This window comes from Anoplophora glabripennis, unplaced genomic scaffold (assembly GCF_000390285.2).
Source record: "Anoplophora glabripennis isolate ALB-LARVAE unplaced genomic scaffold, Agla_2.0 scaffold139, whole genome shotgun sequence".
In the NCBI taxonomy this organism is placed as follows: domain Eukaryota; kingdom Metazoa; phylum Arthropoda; class Insecta; order Coleoptera; family Cerambycidae; genus Anoplophora; species Anoplophora glabripennis.
The window spans coordinates 855928-880714 of NW_019417300.1; the positions used below are offsets into that span (position 1 = coordinate 855928).

The 24787-nt window shown below is 32.1% G+C and overlaps 5 protein-coding genes and 1 pseudogene across 7 annotated transcripts; 2 read left to right on the top strand and 4 right to left on the bottom strand.

The window, feature by feature from the left end:
• Nucleotides 1-579: 579 nt before the first annotated feature.
• Nucleotides 580-8809, top strand: LOC108906348. Its single transcript, XM_018709581.2, has 6 exons — nt 580-667; nt 3019-3230; nt 3290-3454; nt 3740-3947; nt 4122-4317; nt 6335-8809. Exons 2-6 carry the CDS (start codon nt 3048-3050, stop codon nt 6534-6536), a joined length of 954 nt encoding a protein of 317 aa, XP_018565097.1. The 5' UTR covers nt 580-667; nt 3019-3047; the 3' UTR covers nt 6537-8809.
• Nucleotides 8810-8957: 148 nt separating this feature from the next.
• Nucleotides 8958-10617, bottom strand: LOC108906352 (annotated as a pseudogene).
• A 994-nt stretch (nt 10618-11611) lies between these two features.
• LOC108906368 (mitochondrial inner membrane protein OXA1L) lies at nt 11612-15815 on the top strand. 2 transcript variants are annotated; one of them, XM_018709600.1, is made up of 8 exons: nt 11612-11740; nt 11808-11903; nt 11961-12065; nt 12161-12488; nt 12563-12792; nt 15024-15188; nt 15265-15538; nt 15608-15815. In XM_018709600.1, exons 1-8 carry the CDS (start codon nt 11678-11680, stop codon nt 15775-15777), a joined length of 1431 nt encoding a protein of 476 aa, XP_018565116.1. In that variant the 5' UTR covers nt 11612-11677; the 3' UTR covers nt 15778-15815. The 2 variants fall into 2 exon arrangements, with proteins under 2 accessions (XP_018565116.1, XP_018565117.1); XM_018709601.1 differs by having other exon boundaries at nt 11811-11903.
• Nucleotides 15816-18128: 2313 nt separating this feature from the next.
• On the bottom strand, nt 18129-18919 carry LOC108906369 (protein unc-50 homolog). Its single transcript, XM_018709602.1, has one exon. The coding sequence runs from the start codon at nt 18899-18901 to the stop codon at nt 18146-18148; it is 756 nt and encodes a 251-aa protein (XP_018565118.1). The 5' UTR covers nt 18902-18919; the 3' UTR covers nt 18129-18145.
• Nucleotides 18883-19621, bottom strand: LOC108906370 (MIP18 family protein CG7949). The gene is made up of 2 exons (XM_018709604.1): nt 19321-19621; nt 18883-19265 (listed from the first exon to the last, which is right to left on the bottom strand). The coding sequence occupies exons 1-2, from the start codon at nt 19442-19444 to the stop codon at nt 18910-18912; spliced, it is 480 nt and encodes a 159-aa protein (XP_018565120.1). The 5' UTR covers nt 19445-19621; the 3' UTR covers nt 18883-18909.
• A 634-nt stretch (nt 19622-20255) lies between these two features.
• LOC108906339 (tumor susceptibility gene 101 protein) lies at nt 20256-23426 on the bottom strand. Of its 2 annotated transcripts, none has more exons than XM_018709570.1 (7): nt 23225-23426; nt 23090-23174; nt 22771-23000; nt 22437-22545; nt 21311-21699; nt 20699-20832; nt 20256-20567 (listed from the first exon to the last, which is right to left on the bottom strand). In XM_018709570.1, exons 1-7 carry the CDS (start codon nt 23267-23269, stop codon nt 20381-20383), a joined length of 1179 nt encoding a protein of 392 aa, XP_018565086.1. In that variant the 5' UTR covers nt 23270-23426; the 3' UTR covers nt 20256-20380. The 2 variants fall into 2 exon arrangements, with proteins under 2 accessions (XP_018565086.1, XP_018565087.1); XM_018709571.2 differs by having other exon boundaries at nt 23231-23425.
• Between the last annotated feature and the right edge of the window lie 1361 nt (nt 23427-24787).

Genomic DNA, 24787 nt, shown 5'->3' on the forward strand with positions numbered 1-24787 from the left:
ATGAACTGTAGTTTCCTTTGTTAGTATTTTGTTTATAGTTTAATCTTTGTAATCCGAAAATTTTAACTTTATTAAATGAATAAAAATAAAACTAAAATTATTTTCTTTCATTGCATTGGTGTAGATGTAATTACTAAAAAACCCAAGTTCTACGCCAATGGATTGATATTACTCATAATTTTGATATGAGGTTTATTGTCTTATAGCGAGCGGTGTCGTCAACTTACCAAATTTTAGCAAATTCGCATAAGGCGTTTTAAATTTGTAAAGAAAAACAAATTGAAAATTGCACTTCAGGGCCGTATATCGCCCAAATGAAGCAACTTTAACTAAGGTAAGTAAATCGACTTATTTTGAGCCGCACTGATGTGTCTGGTGAAGCGTTGTAAAGACCTTTTAGGGACACCCTGTGTATGGAAAAATTCACTTTTTTGCAATACGTTTACAGGTACTATGCCTTGCTTAAGGTTTCGTTACATACACATTACATACACATATACTAATTTTTGAGAAATCAACACGTCGCGTGAATGTTACTGCGTCATTTTAACTATCCAGGAAACCAATCAGCATCACCAGCATCAACCATCAAGTGCTTAGTGAGCGCCGCGACGCGTAGAAGTGAACATCGGCGTCGGACGTAGGATGCAAACCTATACAATGTTTTGTAAGTTTAATAAAACACACACATCCAACTGCTTGCTTCATAGATATGATTGCAGTAAGAAAATGTGTCCAGTCTTGTATTAATTGTAACAAATTTGAACAATAACGTAATTAACATTGTGATGTGATCGATTCAAAAGGTTTTACTGCATGGAAAGATGAAAATCTAATGACCCGGCAAATATGTTGTATATTTAGACACATACGAATGTTGTACAGCATGCGTTTATTTTTGAACGTTTTAATAACTTTTTAATCTAAAGGCACATGTAGGTGGCATTTAATAAAGCGACGACCCTTGATTCCTCCAATGTTTGGGGTGAATATCGATCTTCGGGAAGCTGCGACCTTGGACTTAGTTATCCCGTTCTGCCCTTTGAAACTTTGTAATTGACAAGAATTTACTTTTAACTTCTAAAATGTTACGTCCAGTTAAATAACAGATTTTTAAAAATGTCCTTTAACTAATATAAATCCTCAAAGATAGTGTTAGAGCAAAATGCAAGAAAATATATCTATATTTTACAATTAAAACAGCATATAGGACATTTTTGCTCGAAAATCAATTTTATAAAAAAGCTTGTATTTTAAAATTAACACAATGATAATTCAAAAATGGCTTGATGTTTCTTAAAAATAAAATACAGAGTGTTTTCAAAAGAAGTAGCAAAAACGGTACCGGTGAATCTACATCTAAAAAGAACACATTTTGCAAAAGATTACATTAATAAAATATTCACCCCTTAGGAGATACAGCTTCTCAAACTTTTCAAAACAACTTCTCAATAATTATTCGAAAACTGTAGTTCTAATGCGAATGATAATGAATTTCATTTTTTGTTAAACGCTTAGTTTTAAAACAAAAAAGTAAAAGAGGTAAAAGTCGTAAAATAAACCAGTATATGTGATACGTATTTAAGAATATTCAATTTTTGTCAAACAAAAAAGTTGTAACAAAAAATAGCATAGATAATGCTTATTTCAACTCCCTATAAACGACAGAAAAATTGTTGATAAGTTGAACATGCATTAGTAAAAAATTTGTGTAAAATTTGACTCTTACACCTTTTTTGGTTTTCAAATTATAACCGTTATTCCATATTTTTTTGGAAACTTTGAGAATTTGTATTTCCTAACGAGTAAATATTTTGTTAAGGTAATTTTTTTGCAAAACGTGTCCTTTTTTAGCTGTAGATTCACTGGTACCATTTGTGCTATTTCTTTTGAAAACACTATATAAATTAAATGCATTATCCAATTTCCGTCAAGTTTTTTAGTGATAATGCTTTGAGGTCTATAATAATTCAAGGAACAACTTCCTGAAGTCATGACAGACTTGAAAACACCCTGTATATATATTATTTTCAATATTCCTATTACTATGTGAAATAAGAGAATAAGATATTGGAAATATGGGATAGATAGATTATTTTTTATTTAATATTTGCATATTAGACAATTATTAATGACTGTCTCTGTAATTATTATTTTTTTAATTAACGCAGATGTTCGGTATCAAAAAGCTTATGATGAGTATTTTAGGAACTTTGTTGGCATTCATTTGAATTAGTTTAATACCTTTAAAGTAAAGTAAAAATATAGAAGAGATGATAATTATAATTTCTGCCGAGTACTAAAGTAGGTACCTATTTTGTAGTGTTGTGTACTTATAACTAGATCAAAGTCATTTAAAAATAGCCTGTATCCATGTTTTCACCTGATGGGGACCGTTCCAGTTGTGAATTCAGCAAGTAATTGAAATTAATTTAAAATTTTCCTGATTTACATTTCATTTTTCGTGATTTAGTTCACAATGTTTTTATTTTTTAAAGATTATTGGGAAACAAAAAATTTTTTGCTGGAAAATCAATTTTACTTTTTTATGTACTCGTAGAAGGTATGAACCTACAAAGTAAAACCCACTAATATTGCAAATATTTTATAAAAATCATCTGTAGTATATCTAAAAGAACATTTTTAAATATTTATTTAAATTTACTTCTACTTGCAAATGGACTTCAACTAAAAAAGTTTATAAAAATTGAAAGCTGTGCTTACATCTCATAAATAGTTATAGAATACTATAGAATAGAGAACATTAAAATACCACATGGATTTTCGGATTCTTATGCCGTGGCTTGTAAACGTTTATGAAGGTTCAGTATCAGCACTTAAAGTTTTAAAACTACTAGAATTAATATCTAGAATTAATATTTATTAGTGATAGATAGATAGATAGATAAATATTACTAGAGTTAATATCAATATCCATATTTCTGGTTCCATATTTTATCTTCTTCCATTTGTTATTAAATATCTTCAACCTAATTGTAATGAAATTTATATTTTTAGGACAAACCCAGCAACAAAAAAATCAAAACATGGCTGTCGAAATTTTAGACCAAGATCATTTTGCAATAAGTGCTATAGTTACAGTAACAATGCAAGTAATATTTTTCTTGATAGCAGCCACTTTCCAAATGGATAAAGTTACTGATTTTGCTGGAGGAATAAATTTTATAATACTAGCCTTGCTCACGTTTTTTCTAGGTCAAGGAGGAAAGGTACATTTTTTCTGCATTGGTGTGTGTTTAGGTACTAAAGAAATTATAATTTTTTTAAGAAAAGCTACGACAGCAGGCAACTGATGGTAACAGTATTTGTCTGTCTATGGGGAATGCGTCTTTCGGGATACCTTTTTTACAGAATTATCAAAATAGGTAGAGATAAACAATTCGAAGATAAGAAAAGTAACAACATTCGATTTGCAATTTTTTGGACATTTCAGGTAAATAGTGGATAGGGTCCTTTGTCAATTCATTAGCTAGGAAATTAGTAAAACAAATGACAATAGCTTAAAAAATGATTAATACAAATAAACTGCTTGTTTCTAATAAAAAATAAATATTTGCACGCCTAAGTTTTCTTATTTTTGGTCAGTCAACCATCTGTAATTACTGCCTTTTTTCGTCCATAATTTATTATTTCCAGTTTAATTATTGTATTTATAAATATCTTATTTAAGTAATTATTGGTTATATTGACAAATTTTCCAGCTAATTGTATATTTTAGGCGGTTTGGGTGTATGTAGTAAGTTTACCAGTCATTATCATAAATTCTCCAAGACACGCCATTCCAAAAGCTCCGAAAACTATGACCACGCTAGATTCAACAGGAACGGCATTCTTCGTTGTTGGTCTCTTGGCAGAGACGTACGCCGACTTACAAAAGTTCTCATTTAGGCAGGATCCATCCAACCAAGGGAAATGGTGCAATGATGGTAAGTCCAAAAGAGTTTCAGCATTCAGCATGATAAATTTCGACGACATGATACTTTTTATGAGGATTCTATTAAAAATTTCCTTAATTTATTGGTTAAAAAGCAAATAGTTTGATTGCGAATTGTTTTAAAGGGTATATTCATTATCTCAAAATATATACTGGTGTGTTTTAGGTCTATGGAGATTATCCAGGCACCCAAACTACTTCGGGGAAATAGTCTTATGGTGGGGGATATTTATAATCTCCCTCAACGTGCTTGAAGGAATAGAGTGGGTTGCAATAATTTCCCCTTTGTTCACTACCATAATTATACTGTTCCTTTCTGGAATACCACTTCTAGAAAAGTCTTCCGATGAAAAATACAGGGAGTAAGTATAAATTAATATAAAAGCTTTCTCACAAAAGAAAAACGTTTCTAGTTGATAAATTAATCCAAAAAACAGAATTGAATACATAAATAGTAATTTTAAAATTTATTTCTAAGTTTAATTACAATTTTTTTTACAAAATTAGCCTTGGTAATTTTTGGAGATATTTTATTAATTTTCATTTTATTATGTTCAGTTTATTATGTTATGATCTCAGTTTCATTCATGGACGTGGTTTTTTACACATTTCTAGTAACTTATTTTTGTGCAAATTGATCTTTTGTATTTTTGACTATAAGTGAGATTCTGATATCTTTCAGTCTTGCGTTTACTAATTAACAACTGTAACGAAGTACTATAAGTAGCTTGGCTGATATTATTTGCGGACATGGGCGTAGCCAGGGGGGCAGGGTGAGCCGCGGCCGGCCCAAATAATTGTTGCTCCATGCTGCAAGTTTCACAGTGTTTTGAAATTTTATATCGGTAGGTCTCTGACGTGAGTTTTTTTTAGAATCAATCGAAAAAGTGTTTAGGTTATGAAGTGCGTGCGTTTTTTTTGTAGAGGCCACCGTAGAGCTTGCAGCCCTGGGTACACTCCCAGCAAAAATCTTAGCTACGCCCATGGTTGTGGAATTTGGATACCTATCGTAAAATATTTAAGCAATATTAAATTTAAAGTAGTAACATTGAAATTGATAATCCGTAAAAATGAATATGAATATGAATTAACTGATCTTTTTGGTCCGTTTGCTTTTGAATATTGTCAGTACAAGATATAAACTTATGAAGTAAATAAACGTTTATTATGTAAAAAGTCAGAGTGTAACAGTGACGTGCGATAAACTTCCATCTAAGCGCTCCTAAGGCTGTTCGGTCCTTCGAAGGTATAAAGTGAAAGTTAAGTTTTATTCAATAACCATTGAAGATGGACTTGGAACAGCGTGATCCTACAATTTGAAAAAACTAACCAGTGGCGTCGAATTAAGAGATGTTTGAAGGGTTCCAAATGTGAATAAAAATATTTGACATTATTGAGAATCTGCTTTTATAAATGTTAATAGAACATTTTTAATGAAAACTTATTACAATGAAAGATAGATTCACTTTTTCTATAACTTCTAATTAAGAAATTAGAGCAAAAGAAAATAATTGGCTTTTACCTCTATCGTCCCCTGCCAACGCGTCCTGACATTATTATGATTTTGGACTCGCGAATTCAACGAAAAAAAAAAAAAACTGAAAAACACACAGATTAATTGCAAATGATCTATTTACTACAAGGTAATCAAATAACTCTTTTGATAGTCGAAATTTCTCAGACTCTTCCTAACGTCACTAGCTAATTTTACATTTAGGTAGCGACACTGCACTGCACCAAGTCACAGTATAGAAAACAGTAAATTCACTGCCTCTTAACTTATTTATAAAAAATTGACCCTAGTCGCTTTAAGTGACTGCGCAGAGACCACGCGCAAGTAGGGGAACCTCAAAAGCTGAAAGCTAAGCTTGGCTTGTTGGTGGACTAGGGGCTTGGCTTGCTACTGCGCATAGACCACGCGTCCCTTTACTGGACTTTTAGAGGAGTGGGTTCTATACTGTGACCAAGTCTATTCCTTCAATGGTCCTTTTGATGAGGAGTTGATTAAAATATGTGTCACATACAATTTTTGTTGGGCGTAGATTCTTATGTTTTGTCCGCAAGGCACGCAAAATGGACTCAGGAATTTTTGTGACTAACAAAAAAAAGTGAGTAATCATTGCGTTTCATCTTAAATTCATAACGATTTCATATGCGGATACACCCTTAGTAAATCACCAACGAAGGCTGTCCAGGCCTACACGAGATGAGGCAGGATAAAGAGGGATAATCCCCCTTCGATCCCAAATCATTGAGGTCAATTTCTAGCCATGGAATAATGGCGCGCGCCTTAGTAAACGTCTTGAGAAGTTTTTTTTAATTTCAGAAAGTATGCTACCTACATATAACATATTCATCTTACTTTTTCTATTATTCCAGCATATCCGATTACAGATACTACAAGGCTTCCACTTCTCCGTTGATTCCTATACCCCCATCTATTTACGTTGAAGTTCCCCAATTTCTGAAATTCATTTTGTGTTGCGAATATCCGATGTACGATTCTTTAGATGAGAAAACTAAGGGGGCGCACATCATTAAGGAATCTACGAGTGCATCGTTAGCTCCATCGCAGACATAGCTATAGCTACATGCTGGTCCTCAACAACAGGTCAGCAGTAGTACCACAGTGACAGAAAATAAAGTTCAAATTACAGCTCTCTGAATATGGGCCACGGAAATATTGATAAGCGCAAACTATCAAAAATAATTAGGAAATTTAGGAATGATGTTTTATCTAAGTCAAATGTATTCTATAGGTTAAATTCACACGGAATTTACTAACTGGACGGGCTTTTCCACTGAGTGAGATTTAAAAAATATTCCAGGTAGATGTTTGAATTAAATAATTAAGTGAAATGTCAATTAGGTATACGTCAAGGTTCAGTATGAGAAAAAGTTTTACGAAGATACGAAGAGAATATACATACATTCAAATTATTTTAATAAATTATCCCAGACGAGTGTGCTTTAAAGATAAATATGTTTTAAAAAATAATAAAATTAATACTGTGGAATAATGAACTGTGTAAGAATACTGGTAAACATTATTTTCGGTATTGTACAGGGTGTTGTACAAATGCGCATAAAATTTTAGATTTCAGAACACTAAAAGATGAAACGATTTTTTTTATGGACCATGAGCCTATTATCTTTCGCTTAATTCATTAATAATGGACAGGGTGTCACGAAACTTATGGGTTATATATCAAGTGTGGTTTCCTTTGATGAAAATGAACCGAATTAAATCAAGTTACATTAGCACAATCTCGCTTCCTTAAAAATTTACAGGTCTTTCAAAAAAAATAAATACATTTTTTTGTAGGCCTCTTACCTTTTAACCAGTGGCGGCTTGTTACATTGAAAATAGGTGAGGCATATTCATTGATTGCCTAAAAAGTTGGCGCTGGCGAAAATTTTCAGATTTTCAAGGTCAAACGACTTTAAATGAATCGGAAATAATTATAAATTGCAAAACCAAACGGAAATTTTGGGTGAAGCGGTGCGTCACTTGCGTCTCCAGACGCGCCGCCAATGCTTTTAAGGAAGCAAAATAGTAAAAATATAAATTAAACTAAATCGATTAATTTTGATCTAGAAAGCTTCACTGAAATTTGATACAGTGTTTAAGTTATTGACAATCTACTAGGGGTCGGTCTCGGTATGACATTTAATAACATACATTTTCTGAGATTAGGTTTTTTTCAGAGTACCTATGTCCTTAATATAATATTTAATTGTACAGAAAAGCTACCCTTATTATTGTAAAATCAAAGAAAACTTACCGTCTTTTGAGAAAAACGCAACTATTTAACCTAATGTTAACTATAGTAGCTATTCCTTTATATACAGGGTGTCCGAAAACTAAGGGTTACATTTCAAAGGTTGTTGCTTCCCTAAAAAGTTACATATCTTCAAAAAATATTTATTTTTTCATTTTTTTGAAGTCTGCTAATATTATAAGGAAGCATGATGGTTCGAAAATTTATTTTCATTAAAAGGATATTTACCCTCGAAATATCATGCATTCATTTGTGGACACTGTATATTAAAGATAGATGGTTGACTTTGGGATGACTGGTTCGGTGTTTCTCAAAAAAGCACATTAATGAAGTGTTACATTAGAGTACAAGACATGTACACCGTAACAAACCTAATCTAAAAAAGTTATCTCCGCCTAAAATGTCATTGAATGAGCAGCTGGATCTCTCTAGCGGATGGTTAAAAACTAACAAAGCAATTTCAATTCATTTTCATTACATTGTTTTTTCGAAATAAAGACTACAATTTTTATTTGTAAAATCATCTTTGACACCCTGTATGTTAAAAACACAAGACTATTAGTCATTTTATTTTTTGATGTCCTACCATCCTCTAATTTTTGCAACACCCATCATAATTAAAATGGAAATAAATTTTCTTAAATTCATTTTATTTCATTTTCGTCTATATTTTCCTAATTATTTTTGAATTGGCGAAGAGAATGCCTTATATTGAATGTAATAAGGCATATAGGGAACATTGATTAAGAGCAAATTGTGATTAATTTTAAAAATCTGTATGGAATACATTTGTGCTAAAAGTTAATCTATCAAAAATATATCAGAAAAACTAGGAATTGAAACTGAAATTTAGAAAAATCTCTATTTACGGTTTAGGTCAATATTGTTAGTAGACAAAAAAGGAATAATGTATTTAAGCTTATTATAAAAATCGTAAATGTACAAACAGTATTATTTTAAACTTCTTTTATAGTAAGCTGTTAATACATGATACTTACCTAGTCTTGTAATCATATCTAACAAAATTAAATTTAAATGAAAATGTGCAGAAACTAACAATATACTATTAAAATTCTTCGACATACATTATTATATTCATGTTGTTTGTTACTATTATTAAATCACTAATAAAAAAAAACTACATTGTGTTCAATAGACCTATTTATTGAATAAATATTACATTTGAACACACTGTTACATTTTGCTACTTGTACTTTTATTTATTCACGATGACAAACCAATTGAGACAGAAATTCAATAAGGGTGCGGGTTGGACGACCGGACATGCCCTCCCGAAGGTAAGCAAAATCGGTTCCATTAGACAGCATGACGCCAAATGTATCTAAATGCAGCCAGTCTCCGCATGGAACAAATTCATTCAAGAATGCCGCAACTTTGCAGGCTCCACCACACCTAGGCTTGCCGCCTGCTCCAAATGTCTTCACGTCCACTGCATGGTGACGGCCTATAAGTTTGGTGAAATGATCCCACAGTGGGAACCTCCAAACTCTGTCTCCTGTATGCATTGAAGCCGCTAGCATGTACTCCCAGAGAGCCTCGGAATTACTGAACACACCACTTGCAGAAGCGCCAAGGGAATGTTTCATATCGTTTGTCATAGTGCCCACGTCTACGATAAACCGGGGCCAGAAATTCTGCGCGTAAACCAGAGCATCGGCCAAACAAAGTCGTCCCGCTGTATCAGTGGATTCAATTTTGATGCTTTTCCCATTCATTGCTTTTACGATGTCTCCTGGCCGCATGGCGGCACATCCAGGCATGTTTTCGCACAGGGGAATTAGGGCTCTAATATTGATAGGCAACTGTAAACCAGCCACGGCACGGCAAGCTGCAACAACACAAGCTGCTCCGCCCATGTCACCTCTCATAAATCGTTGGTTATTACAAGATTTAAGGCAAAGGCCGCCACTATTGTAAGTAATTCCTTTTCCAACTAAAACGACTGGTCTTTCGTCTCGGGATGCTCCATAGTAACTGAGCTCTAGAAATATTGGAGGCTCGCAGGAACCCTGCGCTACAGCTAAGAAGGCAAACATCTTCTGAGTTTCTGCCCAACCTCGAACTTTGACTTCGACGTTAATACCAGACTTGCAAAGAACTTCGACAGCATTTTGGGCAAAGGACGTGGGTGTCATCAAATTCGCTGGAGTATCCATTAACTGGCGGGCTAAATTCTGGGAAGCAGCTTTTTGCAAACCGATTTGCCAACCTGTCCAGTCACAGTCATCGTATAGCTCTAGCTGAGGAATTAGTACTTGATGTTTTTTGTTTTTCTTCTCTTGATATAACCAAACAGCAAGAGCCGCACCCTCAGCGGATGATTCCGCATGACCAAAACTTTCTGTGTATATTTTTAACACGTGCATTTTCTGGAGAGCTCGACAGGCTGTGCCACATGCCAACCTAATTGCTTCTTTACCCTCATCTATTTGTTCAAAAACGTCATAGCCTTGACATTCACGGCCTAAACCCACTACTGCTACCATACCAAATTCTTCATCTACATTGTAAAAAACTCTTACTTCGCCTTTCGTGGGTGGGGGTCCAGAATAATGTAGAAGTTCGTATAATCTATTGCAAACCATATAATTATATCTCTCACCGGTAGGTGTAAATTTTCCAGGATCAAAGTGGTCATCAGGGTTGGTATATAAACCCAAAACCAAACCTTTGTGTCGTAGAGGTTTACATGGATCTTCAGGTTTCTTCACACAAATGCCAGATTCGCCAGAGGTATGACGGATTATTGGGGAAAACCTTGGTCGTAATACACATCTTATTAAACGTAAGGGTAGAGCCATTGCAAAATAAATTATTAAATAATTATTCCATTACTCACAATTTATGTTAATTTTTGAAAGCATATTTTATTAGTCAAAAATAAAAATAGTTGTTGTTTATTTATTGGTTCCTTTGGCAATCACAATTTTGTTAAAAAAATGAAATAGTTGTCATAATTACTTGTCATCTCCAACATAATTACATCATGATCACAGTTTACGTTACGAGTATACCTCAATCTAATTTAATAAATGATATAGAAGACAGTCATAGTTCACACCTATCAACCGATTTTGTTTAATTAGTAAGAGAACAGTCATTATAAGTAGTATTTAATTAAGTTGGTAAAGTAATGATAGAAGTTCTATACCCAATATAATATGCTAAATAGAAATAGAAAGCATAAACTATTATGTTCTGTGCACAGGAAGAACGTATCTGTAAATTTCAGTGTATCAAATAAAGAAAATATTTTCAAAATAATTTAAGATTAAGTAAATTGCCTGGCCAGTCAAGACTCAAGACCAGACCAGCGTCTGGTTCGACTATATCACGTGATCAACGGTTTTATCGATAGGTCAGATTTTCAATTATAAGACTTTGGTGGTCTTGTCCGACCGTTATTCACTTAGCGCAGCTTAAGAGTATTTTGAAGAATTAGTCTGATAAAAGCGAGAAGGTATATCCTTCAGAATCAGTTGTCAAATTTTGAGACGTTTATGATTTTTTTAGTTCTTATTTCTAGCGATAGTATTAATTATAATCTATTACCTATACTGCATCATTTAGTAATATACAGGATATGAGTGTTAAATTCATTTTGTCGTTTATGATAAAATACCTCCTATCTATAGAAAATGTTACTGTACTCACATAGAAATGTATGTGAACTACGACACTGCATCTACTTGCTTAGCCACATGGCACTGATTCTAGACCCTACAACAGGTTCAATTTACAATTCTCTTCAATCTGTGTCTTTGGTTTTTTCGACTCATAGATCTAATATAGTAAAATCTATGGTTTGACCTAATATTTTCTGACATCGACATCCGGAATATTTTGACAATTTCAATTATTTTGACAGACCAATGTTTAATAAAAAATCTTAAAAATAAAACATTAAGGTTATTTTAACATGTCACGGTTCTGTTCAATAGTTAAATATAAAGGCTATAAAAATGTTCTAAAAAATATTAAGGTATTTTTATTAATTAACAAAAAACTGCATTTTATAGGTTATGACATCTGTATTTTTTAAATTTTAGGAGGTTGATTTTAAAACTTTTAAAAACTCAGAAAAAGTTGAAAAACTACTGAACGATGTAAGATATAGAGAGCCACATGTTTTAGATAAAATTAAGGTAAAGTTATGAATATATTTACAATATGCATATAATAAATTTTTCTTTTATTTATAGACCCGCATTTCAAAAATAGGTATTAAACTACAAGAAAATAATGCAACTTTGAGTTCATTTCAAAATGTTGTAGAAGAAAAGAAGTCTACTTCTTCTGTAAATAAGGTACACTTTGAACTCTAACATGTTACAGCATAACCTTTCTATTATATTGTGTATTATGTATTAATACTTACATTAATATTATACCTTTTTAACAGTGCATTAGACCTAGATATGTAAAGAAAGCAGCAGAAAAATTATGTGCCAGACTTCAAAGGTTTGCAAATGAGAAAACTTTAATTTTGGCGACGGCAGGAATATCTGTAGTGGATACAGCGAATACCACAAAAAATATCGAACCCATACCTGAACCGCCGCCCGTACCAGATTTATCTGAACAAATTGCAAGTCAGATAAATGTACTTGGAGAACCTACCTTTGCATCATTAGGTTTAGGGGGCTCTAGTCCTGTAGGTTTAGTTCAGACTTGTTTTGAATATGTTCATGTGACACTGGGTGTACCGTGGTGGACTTCAATAGCTATAGGTGAGTATATCTGAACACTAACAAATTAGGTATGTCAAGAGAAAACTGTTATATTATTTATTTATATTTTTTAGGGACATTAATTATAAGGTTATGTTTATTTCCTCTGGTTATAATAGCGCAAAGGAATGCCGCAAAAATGAACAACTACCTTCCACAGTTACAGGCACTACAATTGAAAATGACCGAAGCAAGGCAAACCGGCAATCAAATTGATGCTGCGAGATATTCTCAGGAGATGATGCTGTTTATGAAAGAAAAAGAACTGAATCCTCTTAAAAATATGATTGTCCCACTAGTTCAGGTATGTTTTTTTAAAGCATATAATTTAATTCTATCGCATACTTTGACCAATACAATATTAATGAGATAAGTTTACTCTGTGTATTTGCTTTAATACTTCACATATCATATTGAAAGTTTATAAATTAATTGACAAAAAACCATACATTATATCTTTTTGTCGTCGCACCTCTCAAATATTGAATTAATAATGATATTCCCGTAACACATTTTTAAAACCAGCTTTATAATATTATTTTGGTGACCTAAAAAAATAATACCTAGTTTTCCAATACTATTAATAGTCCAGTATACAACGGTAAAAATAGGGTATTACCTCCGAATTCTTGACACACGCACCGATTTTCATGAAAATTGGTGAGTAAGCTCATTTCATCCTCATTTACAAAAGTTACGTATCCATAATGTGTGCTTATTGTTTTTAGGGGGTGAAAATTTCCTCTTCTTGCAAAAAACATAAAAACCATAGATTTAAGTTTTATGTCAATAGAATAAGCATTCTTTTATGTTTTGAATAATAATTTTTTATTTGTAGCAACATATCAACCCTTAAAATCCACCCTTTATGAGGAAAAAAAAAACAAAAATTAGTTTTCGCGGCTCTGAAATGTTTTGACGGAGCAATAATGAATAATTGAATATTTTTTATTGTTTATGAAGTAGTACATGATTTATTGCAACGTTTCAACCTTTAAACCACCCTTATTGCAGAAAATAAAGCAAAAAGTTTTTTCACATCTTCATAGCATTTATAATGAATGAAAGACTCATCACTGTTTATAGTATTACTGATGATTCATTGCAACGTTTCAACACTTAAAAACAACCGTTAATGAGGAATTGAAGAATTTTTACCTGCTTCAAAACACTCAACGATACATTGTTAAATTCAACGAGATTACTTAGAACTCGAAACTTAAATTATGTAATTAGTGAAAGGGAAAATAAAAATTATTTGTGAATTATACAATTATACTTTATTATCAAAAATTTACATGATCCCACAATTTTCACTGAATAATACAATTCGTTTTAATATTTTTCATTGCTCCAAAAAGCAATTTGCAGGGAATTGCAAGAACTACAAATCAACCTTTATAGTTGAAGGGTCTTGAACTCTTCATTTTCGAGATTTTTAGGTTTTAAGGGCTCAAAGAATGTGGTCCTTACACGCAAATGCAACCTGAAAAACATAATGTCTCAGTTAATTTTTGCTGTACAGAAAAATTGAAAGAAAGCAAAAATATTATAAAAAAAAGACCTTCAATTTTGAACCCTTGCATTTTTCACGTATCTTGTTTAGTTTTTCAGTTATTTCGAAAAAAGGGTTTTTGTTTTTTAAATTAAATTTTGTTTTTCATTATTTCAAACTTTTCTTTTAATTTAGGCATTCTAAACTGGTCAAACTTGCAGAGCCTATTATTAGTACCTAAATAAAGTCAACTGTACATAGATTACGCTTAGTTACTATTTTTATGGTTCAGCCATAGATTTTATTGTTGATTTTTTCTCCGAAAAAATGAAATGACCATTTTATTTTCATCATAACTCCGCGAGTTTTTTAGCTATGAACTTTTTTCAAAAAGCATTTTAAAGGTCTATCCAAGCACTTTAAAAAAGGTTATATTCATTTTCTTCAAAAAATTTGTTCTTTCGCCATTATTTTACGGTAAAAGGTTCGATTTTACTTTCCGAAAAATAAATAGTCACCTTTAGAGAGTGATAACTCGGTTATTATTACATCTACGGTAATCAACAAAAAATGAATCTATTCGTTATTTCAAAAGCTTTATTTTTGCTCTGTATGGGTTTTTCGATAAAACGCAAGGTTTTCGAGTTATCAAAAATGGTTGAAAAACATGCACCTTTTAGATGAAAAATCAACATTTTCAATCGCAAATAACTCGGAAAATATTAATTTTTGGAAAAAACGTTATAGAGCATTTTTTGTTTAGAATTCATCCCTCTATTGATTTTTGTGATTAAAATGGGTGATTTCCTTGCCACTCCCGAAAAGGGATGGCATTCACCCCCAGGGTGAAAGCACACATCGGCACTATGTAGCTTTTGTTTCTTGAGTAATTTTCTACTCAATCGGTGTTAAAATTTCACGTCAATCGGTGCATGTGTCAAGAGTTCAGACCTAAAAACCGTCATATGCTGAGCTATAAGGAATATTACAATTTTGTTGAATATGTGCATAGTAATGCATTGGAAACTTTTTTATTGTAGGCACCCATATTTATTTCATTTTTTATGGGTCTCAGACAAATGTGTAATGCTCCTGTAGAAAGTTTAAGAACAGGAGGATTATGGTGGTTCACTGATCTTACACTTCCTGATCAATATTTCCTCCTGCCTATTATTACAAGTGCCACATTGTACGCTACAATTGAGGTAATATCATCTCTGCTAAATCACGGCAGTGTTTAAACGTAAGGTTTAGAAAAAACACAATTATCTTTCATTTTAGTTGGGTACTGATTCTGCAAAATTATCATCGCAAAATATGCAGCTGATGAAGTACGTTCTACGTGGCCTACCTCTGCTAATTCTGCCATTCACCTTTAATTTTCCCGGCGCCATTTTAATGTACTGGGTCTCCAGTAACTTCATATCTCTTATACAAGTTGGTGTTTTGAGAATACCAGCGGTACGAGATTATTTCAAAATTGAACCTCTGCAGAAATTTAACCCTGAAAATTTGCCAATTAAACCAAAGGGATTTAGGGAAGGTTTAAAAGACTGTAAGTAAAATCAATAGTCGGGCAACTAATATAGAATTAGTAAAAAACATTCTGTAATATAAATTTCAGCTTGGACCAATATTAAAATTACTAAAGAATTGGAAGAAAGGACAAGATTGGATGATATCCAGTTCCATCGGGCAGGTAGAGGCCCGATCGTTAAAACTTACAAGTACAATCCTACGAAACAAACACATCCCACAAAGTCAGCTCCTATAAGTGCTAAGAAGCGTGAGTGATTGTATTATAGATGAATAAGTAAAGTAATTTATAATTTCCTGGGTGTTTTATTTAAAACGATCTAGTGTTTTAAAATCTAATAATTATCGATAGAAACACATTATTAAGATTAAGATTCTTAAGGCTTTTCAGCTGAGAGAACTCGGTGCACACTCGTTATTGAGAAAACTGCAGCGGTTTTTGCCTTTTAAACTTTTTTTGAATGTCAATTAACACTTTCACTGCTCACTGATGGAAATTTCCGTCAAGCTGGACTCATATTCAATGCGGTCGACGGACGATTCCGGATAGCAACTCTTCACACGAAACTATATCTTTCATCCAAGACCAAAAAGAAAAATCAAGAGGATTGAAGTCCGGACTTTTGGGTGGCCAAGCAAAAATGCTCACATGGCCAATCCAGCAATTTGGAAAAAAAACTGCATTTAAATATGCACACACTGGCCGAGAAAAATACGGTGGAGCTCCGTCGTGCATGAACCACATGTCTCTTGTTAAATAAAGTAGAACTTCTTCAAGCTGAGGAAGCATTTTTGCTTGGCCATCCAGAAGTTCGGACTTCATCCTCTTGATTTTTCTGTTTGGTCCCGAATGACAGATATCGTTTACAAAGAATCTATTGGTTCGTATGAAGAATTGTGGCAAAGAATACAAATCGCTGCCAACGAAGTCAGATGCAATCCCAACATGTTGTTTCAAACTCGAAGATCTCTCAGAAAACGTCGTGTAAAGTGTATCAGTGTCAATGGTGGATTCTTCAAACAATTACTTTAAATCATTATTACGTAGGTATTTCATTTGTTTTATTGTTAATTGTTGTAACATGAAGAAACACTCAGTTTGCTTCGCTTTTACTTTCTCGTATTATCAAAACATAGTGTTCATTAAATCTTTTTTTCTCGAAAACGGATCGAGATATCGAAATTAAACAAGAGTATATAATTAATGGAAAAATGTTTGCTTTTTTCAACACTGACAGAAAATAATAATTTTCTTATTAACCTTAAAACTTCTTTCAAAATTTGGATCGTGTTTCTTAAAAATATTGTGAAATAGGCCATGACGTATCTCGAAACCATTGATGTTAGATTGAGGACTGGTGTTAAAATATTGATCGACGCAACTCGAAACGACGTTTATGTTTGCACTGAACGTGTTAAATGCTGTATTATTGTCGTTTGACTAAAGGATAGTTTCTTGCTGTTTGCACATTTTTTTCTGTTGTATGTAATGGTTGTAGCTATATATTTAAAAATATTCAATTAGGACAAAGTGAACCAGAATATGCTTTTTGTCTTTATATTTCCACTTATGATATAAATCCTGTTTCTTTAATTACGATCAAGATACCTACTAAAAAGTGATTAGTATTCAGCAACATTCAAATGCCTCGGGAATTTGGTCACCTTGCTTCTTATATTTACCTCATTAAAATATTTTAACACTACACCAACACAGCTGACAGATATAAAATGTTTAAAAATTAAATTTGAAATGAAAGTGATGATTTTATTTACAAAACTATATTCACTACAAGTTTCGTTCAAAAAATACATTTAAAATTCCATATTTGACTTTTTCCTGCTTTTTCGAGTCCACTATTTCTAAATATGTTCTATTAATTTCTCAGTTTATTTAAGTTTTAACTTTATTAAAAACTAGTTGACCAGACGTCCTGTTCAAATTTCAATAAATTTGTGGTTGTTTTGTAAATTTGTGAAAAGCTATTGAAAATGTGTAAGCAAAGTAAAAATGAGAATAAAACATATTTTCGAGTGATTATTGTATCTATTAACGATTGTGGCCTTGGGTATTCAATTTGAGTACATTCAGAAGTATGCCAATGGGAAATACATGCATTAGGCTAGAATGCATTTTTCTCCAGATCTTCCAGATTTGTTTTCAATTGAAAATATTCAATCAAGTTATTTCCATCACAGGAGCATAACGAACAAAACAAAAAAAGAAGAATCAACCAAATATATAGTTCCTATCGTCAGTTATGAAAACTTTTCCAAGATCATCACAAACAAAACAAATACAGAATGTCACGTCACTCGAATCGTGAATTATGAGTTCATACAAAAATTCCATAGAAGCACTTTGTTTTCCCTGAATTTTCCAATTTCCCTAAAAACCTTATTCGGAGTATTACAAACATTTAAAAAAAATTTTGCCAAAGTGATGCATTTACCAACAAACAGCATTTAATTTTTAATTTTTAATACTTTTATTTTCACCCTTTTGCAATTTTTAAATTAGACCGACATATTTTTCTTAGCTAATTGAATGTAGTATTTCCAGCTCAGGGACATAGGACATGAGGACATAAATTATTACAAACTTTTTTATCGTTACACATTTTATTTACAAAACTCTATATTTATAAAAATTCATAACACTGTGGGATATGTTCCATTCAAAAAATAAACTAGCAAAATAAAACACAACAAACCAGGGTATTGGCGCTAAAAATACCCTGGTATGGTTTAATATTTGCAAGGAATTGTAACCTAAAAAGCTTATATAAACATAATAAAATGCTGCACCTAGCCAGAACATATTTCCTAGTAATATCGACACGAACAGATCTTTGCTGATTAACCAGTTATAAAAAAATAGCTGAATGAAATGTAACAAAATTAACGGCGGAAAGAAAGCATTGAAGTGCATGTCAAGTGAAAAACCCCATTCTATATCTCGCAAATTAATTTTCGGCTTCATGAAAGTGTTTGTTAGATACCATAAAATTGTAGCTAATATTAGTCCTATTCCAATAGTATCGACAAAGATTACAAAGAACAGAAATTTTATAAATTGCATAAATGACAAATTAAGCACAATAGAAATACCGACAGATGTTAGACAAAGCACTCCTGAAAATAGAACTAAAAAAGCTGGATCATCCCTGGCGTACTGAGACTTTGTATATTTTCTTGCTTGAAACATTCTTATCAGTTTTTGTGGTGACACGAATAAATAAAGCATTTGCCAAAACGCAAACTGAAAGTCCATTTGATCATATTTGAAAATTCTACGCATATATCTAATGGACTTACTATATGCAGATGAAATGCTGCATTCCGATAATGAAGAGTTCAAATTGGTGTTGGTATAACTCATCGTTGCAATTAGGCTCTTGCTCTGGGGGCAATGCACTGATTTATAACCTTAATTAAATGTGTGTTTTCCAATGCAGCTGCGACTCTTTCTTTGTCTGCAAGTTGTTTGTTAACTTGTTGCTCAGCGTTATGTGTGCCGGGTGTCACTTCCACTGTAACTTTGAATCTAGTAGGCAAACAACGTAACAATTTCACTCTAATGGAAAGGCCAATCAACGTCGCCATGCTACAGTGGGGAATTGTTGGAGTAAAGTTAACAAATATTTTATTATCACCATTATTTACGTGGACTAAATCCTCTTGGACAACATGTAATTGTTCTAATGTAAGGGGATGTTCAGGGTCGTTGATATCTCGAATAAGATCTGAAATAAGGACAGAGGAAAAGTGTGTATTATCTGCTTTGTTTTGCCTTCTTACCAAACACTTCTCTATTATCAAACTCATCTACAACTGAATCGTTCTCTTCCTCTAATGTGGCCGATCGATCAGCGCTCTTATGATAAACACTCGGATTTTGATTTTCTAACTGGTCGAATGGCATAATTATATTTTTCACACATTAAACATTATAACAAAGTGGTAAAATCTCGATCGCTAATGTAAGTAAATCACAAAATATTAAAAAATGTCAAAATTACTGTTGATGTAGCGCAAATCAAATAATGATTTTCTAGACAACCGTCAAAATTGACAGTCCTTGAGCGCAGACATCATAGATTAGTAAAATGTTTTATTTTAGAGATGTTCTCTACTTCCCAACAATTTGCGTTACAACAGCGCCTCTTTTGACGCGTTCCTTACTACACGAAAATGATCTTTCAAAATAAACGTTATTTAATTATTTTAAATATACAGGATGATCGGATATGACAAACCATTAACACAATACGTGAAAAGCAAGTAACGGTCTATATTTTTTTCTAGTCCCCAAATAGGCACATATTTAGAAATAACTTTTTCAAAATTGCAATTTTCTAAATTGTATTAATTATTTACTTAAAATTTAGTAACCACGTAATTCTACAGCCCTTAAGTGTTCTACTAAGATTATTTTTTCCAATTTTTTAATATTAATTCATATAAATAAAACAAAATATTGAAATAAATTTCAGCTCATTCAAGTCAATCAATCCTCTTGCAAATCAAAGCCTGCCAGATAAACACAGCAACTGATTTTTTTTTAAATGGACCTTTCTGTAGCCAACTGAAACTGAAATGTTGCTCATAATTTTTTGGTAAAACATGTACTTACCTGTTTTTTTTTGGCCTCGTACTACATGCGGATACACAACAGCGGACAACTACTAAGCATTAGTGAATGGAAGGAAAAAAATTAATAACAGTATAAATAAGAATATATTTCTAATACACTTCATAAAATAATAAAAATATACTTAACTTAAATTTTACATTTGAATTAAAGAAATATATAGAGCGTAGATTATTAGCAATGTTAACCTGAACGGAACTATAACATTTATATGGATAAACCGGCCTTTTGACGGCACTTTTGCATCAAAGCGCGGAGTATAAATTGCTTCCTGGACAATGTCCTGACCTGTCTAAGAAACACATCGAGGTCGATTACTTCACATCTTAAGGCTTCGCCCATATAATAAATAGCATCTTCTAAAGCTGCTTCTTCAGCAAAGGCATTCAGCAGTCTACAAATACAATTTTTTATTTACAAACACATTAAAAATGATTTTCTATGAATAGGATAAGTTGGAAATTCAAATTTAACGTAAATAAAAAAATAATATTGTGAAATTAAAAATTAGTAAATAATATTTACTGTTTATACAGTGGGGCAGTAGTAGTCACAGCATCGTCTACGTCTATTGATTCCTGATTACTAATTCTTTCAATTGCACTATTCAATTCTTGCTCCTTATCTTTTAACAGTGTAATATTTTTATCCAAGTCATTCTAAAAGAAATTATTATTAGAACACGTATGAAGTAACAAGTACTAACCTATTAGCTTTGAAATAAAAATTAAAATTATTTCCCGTTTCTCATAAAAAATATTCGAAAATATTTTTTTAAGCACCGTGTTCAGTTTGTGAATCTTTGCCAATGACCTCTGATCCTGACCGAGATTAGGTGAAATACATAATATCAATCTATGACGTGTGACAAGTGGATGAATTTGGCAAAAAAATAATGAAAATTATTTAATTCAGTGTTTAGGCATAATAAGATGTGTTTGAGATTATAATTACACGAAAAATATTTTTAAAATGCAGTTTTGATAATGGAATTTGAGAAAGCAAACTTATGATGTGTGTTTCTAAAGTTCGAAGGCGGCAAATATAAATATATAAAAATGACCCCATTCAAAGTAATAAAGTAGCGATGCAAAAAATAAACAGTTCAGTCCTCACCTAATAATGAGATATTTTTACCTGTTCCTTCTCCAGTCTAGTGAGAATATTGTCCAGCTTTGCTTTTCCCTGCTTCAATTCCTCTTGCGTTCTTTTAAGAGTCTCCAATTCAGCCTGATTCTGTTGGAATTGTTCCTTCATCCGTCTCATCAATTTTTCCTCTATGGCGGTAAGCAGAGATTCACGAATATGTTCGTCTTTTATTGTGCCGGTACCAACCGCGGGACTCGGACCGCCGAAATTATTACCCGGGTATGGTGGATAGGGAGTTGTGTAAGGTGGATAGCCCGGAAATGAAGCGTTGCTTGATGGGGGATACGGAGGGTACCCCCCGAATCCGGTCGATGATGGTGGGTAAGAAGTTGGGGGATACGGTGGGATGTAACTTCCTGAAGGTTGTGGCATGAAAGCTACAAAGTATAAAGGGTGTATATAACTTCAAGGGATTTTTCCTTGTATAATTTTATGAACAATAATCTAAAACCACTTGCTTCGCCAACAGTTCTTGGCGAAACAACAACATTATGATGACACTATTGTTTAGACATGGCCCCTGTGACTTTTTTCTATTTTCCAAACTCAAAAGGATACTCAAGGCAATTTTTCTCAATAATAGACGAGATAAAGGCAAAATAAGTTTTTGATCAAACCTCGTACAAATGTATATACCTAAAATGGTAAACATATAAAACTATACACATTTAATATATTCTGTTCAAAAATCAATTCCCTTCTAGAGAAAAAAAAATGTAACGAACAAAAATTACTTAAAGCATTTTTAATTATTGTTTTTATATGTATAGATATTTTAATAAAAACACAAAAGTTACAAAAACTTTTTTTTTAACTATCCTTAACTATAGAATTTTATATGTTTCAATTAATTTGCTTTTTTGAGATTTAAGTAATAGATCATCTACAACATGCAGATAAGACTCATTTTCATTTGTGACATAATTATTCACTCTAATTTGTAGTGTTTAATTTCAATGTCATTTATTAATCTGAATTTATTGTTTGTTAAAAGATTATGTGTATCAAGATTACAATCTGGCAAATCTGAACTGGGAAGAGAAATTATTGTTAGAAAAGTTAACAATTTAAATTTATGTTGATGGATCGAGTAGGTATAATAAAAATAACTTACAGTTAGGGGGATAAGGCATATCATTGTCCTTAGCCTTTGCAAACACGGGTGGTTGTTCTCCAAAAGTAACTATAAGAACTTGTATAAGTCCTAGTAAGTCCGACGAGTTCTAAAAATAATAAATATTTTACCTAATTGCAGATAATTATAGAAATGACTAAATAAATGATACTTAAATCTTGTAAACAGTGTTTTATGTTTAATTTGAACGTGTTTATCTTTATTATTTGTCAGTGCTAATTTTTAGTCTTTATAAAGTTAGAACTGGCAGTCAATTTAATAAAATATTTGCAATATAATATTTAGTTTGAAAATACATTTTGTATATACTCACAGGTAACCAGTCATGTAAATAAGGCAGATATATTTTTCCATTTTGATCAACAAACATAGAAACTTTTATAGACATATCAGGAGTAGGTTTGACGTAACAAATAGGTGCATTTTTTGGATGGGTATCGATCAACCAAATACAAATTGGTATGTTATAGACAGATCCTCTATAACGCACTGGAATTGTCCCGCTTAAATTTACTAGTTCTATGCGAGAGCCGTCATTAAAAGCTTAAAGACAAAAATTTATAACATTAGTTTACTGAAAAAAACATTCGTACTTTGTACAAAATATAATTGCTAACTTTAAGATTACTCACTATAAATATCTTGCTCAGGGTGTAAACCTCTATATTGATTAGTAACACTGAGAATTTCTCTGTATGCAACATCAGGATTATGATACTGAAAAAGTTTATATTAGTTGAGAAAAATGATATCTATATGTTTAATACATTTACATTAGAAAGCCATTGTCTTAGTCTCTCGGTGTCAACCATTGTGTTTAAATTCTATTAACAATAATTATAATTATAACAAACTGTAAATGTCACTTATGTTACTAATCTTAATTTTAATCATTTACCGTCGTCACAACATATACACTTCATTTGACGACTCAAATTCTTAATTTTGACACTACTATTATGTCAATTCTATACTGTCATTTCACAAGATTCCTATTGATTTCCATTGTGTTGCTCGAGTCTTGAGTCTTCTTCTTCTTCTACACAAAAACTTCAGGCCAAAGAGTTAAAGAGAATTCTGTTGATTAATATCATATTGAACTAAAATCTAAAGTACAAATTGGCAAAAAGATTAGTTACCCTACTTCGGGGCCATATAAATGCTATTATTAAGCAAGCTCACTAATTAGCAACAATTTTGCTCTTAAAATCATAATAGATATGAATAAGAGCTTTCCGTTTATAAGACCATTAATGATCCTTGTCGCTGAAGGAGCGACTTGTCAATAATTATTGAGTAACTATTTTTAATTTGACTCAGATTTTTTCAGAATTGAAATAGTCTTTTATATAACTGAAAATTGATATACACAGTGACCCATTTTGAACCTGAACACTCTGATCAAAGATGTATAGTCTTTCCGATCTCAATAAATCAAGAACCAAGAGGTTGGCAGTATGTACCAGGTTCGGTTGCTGACGCAGCAACTCGGCTTTGAAATATTTGAAAAACTTGCTCCCATATTTATTTATCCATACCTATATACAGGTCTGATCGAACTAAATCTGTAGATTGTAGAACCCCAGTATTATATATAATGCACACGCGGGCAAACGATGTATACAGACAGCCGAACTGGCCTACTGGGCAATAAATCTCAGCTGTTGATAAGTGACTGACAAATTGCTAACAGCGCAGTGCAGCAATGCGGAATTTGGTGTGATTTAGGTAATTTTAATTTATTATAGGCACCTTCTGTTAATCATTCATATTACAATTGCGAAAGGGAGAAATAAGAGGGACATTTTGTTTACTAAAATTACAACATGGCATTTTGGAACGAAATTTACCATCAATATAATAAAATTGTTCGAGGACATAAATAATTAAATTATGTTGGCCAAATGAACATAATAATAGAAATTTTCTACACATTTTACAAATTATAATACATTTTTACCTTTAGTGAAAAACTTTTTTAGGCGATGAAACTCATTAAATTTTATTGCTAGGCGTTTTTATACATGTTCCATTGACTTCGGGAAGGCTGTATTTATTAATCCCCTTTGGCCTGATTTTTTTTTAAAGATACTAAGAAGAATACTAAAAGCTGTCCTTTTGAACAGAACGTCATATTTAATATTTAAGAAATAGTACGTATTTTTTTTTTAGATAAAATCTGAATATATCCTTTTCCTTAGCATCCTCTTAAATTGGTACGTAGGTACGAAAAAAACTTTTGTTTATACATCGGTATGTAATTAAATTAAAGAACAGAAATAAATTCGTAAATGTGTACTATGTGTACCTAAATGTGTAATTCTAATCTG

Coding starts and splice junctions, on each gene's coding strand:
- LOC108906369 (XM_018709602.1), bottom strand. CDS start 18,901: ATGAGTTATACCAACACCAATTTGAACTCTTCATTATCGGAATGCAGC.
- LOC108906370 (XM_018709604.1), bottom strand. CDS start 19,444: ATGCCATTCGACCAGTTAGAAAATCAAAATCCGAGTGTTTATCATAAG. Junction 19,266..19,320: donor TGATAATAGAGAAGTGTTTG/GTAAGAAGGCAA, acceptor TCCTTATTTCAG/ATCTTATTCGAGATATCAAC.
- LOC108906339 (XM_018709570.1), bottom strand. CDS start 23,269: ATGGTTGACACCGAGAGACTAAGACAATGGCTTTCTAATGTAAAT. Junction 23,175..23,224: donor AATGGCTTTCTAATGTAAAT/GTATTAAACATA, acceptor AAACTTTTTCAG/TATCATAATCCTGATGTTGC. Junction 21,700..22,436: donor TATGCCTTATCCCCCTAACT/GTAAGTTATTTT, acceptor TATACTTTGTAG/CTTTCATGCCACAACCTTCA.
- LOC108906368 (XM_018709600.1), top strand. CDS start 11,678: ATGTCACGGTTCTGTTCAATAGTTAAATATAAAGGCTATAAAAATGTT. Junction 12,793..15,023: donor TGATTGTCCCACTAGTTCAG/GTATGTTTTTTT, acceptor TTTTTATTGTAG/GCACCCATATTTATTTCATT. Junction 15,539..15,607: donor TAGGGAAGGTTTAAAAGACT/GTAAGTAAAATC, acceptor TATAAATTTCAG/CTTGGACCAATATTAAAATT.
- LOC108906348 (XM_018709581.2), top strand. CDS start 3,048: ATGGCTGTCGAAATTTTAGACCAAGATCATTTTGCAATAAGTGCTATA. Junction 3,948..4,121: donor AGGGAAATGGTGCAATGATG/GTAAGTCCAAAA, acceptor GGTGTGTTTTAG/GTCTATGGAGATTATCCAGG. Junction 4,318..6,334: donor TCCGATGAAAAATACAGGGA/GTAAGTATAAAT, acceptor CTATTATTCCAG/CATATCCGATTACAGATACT.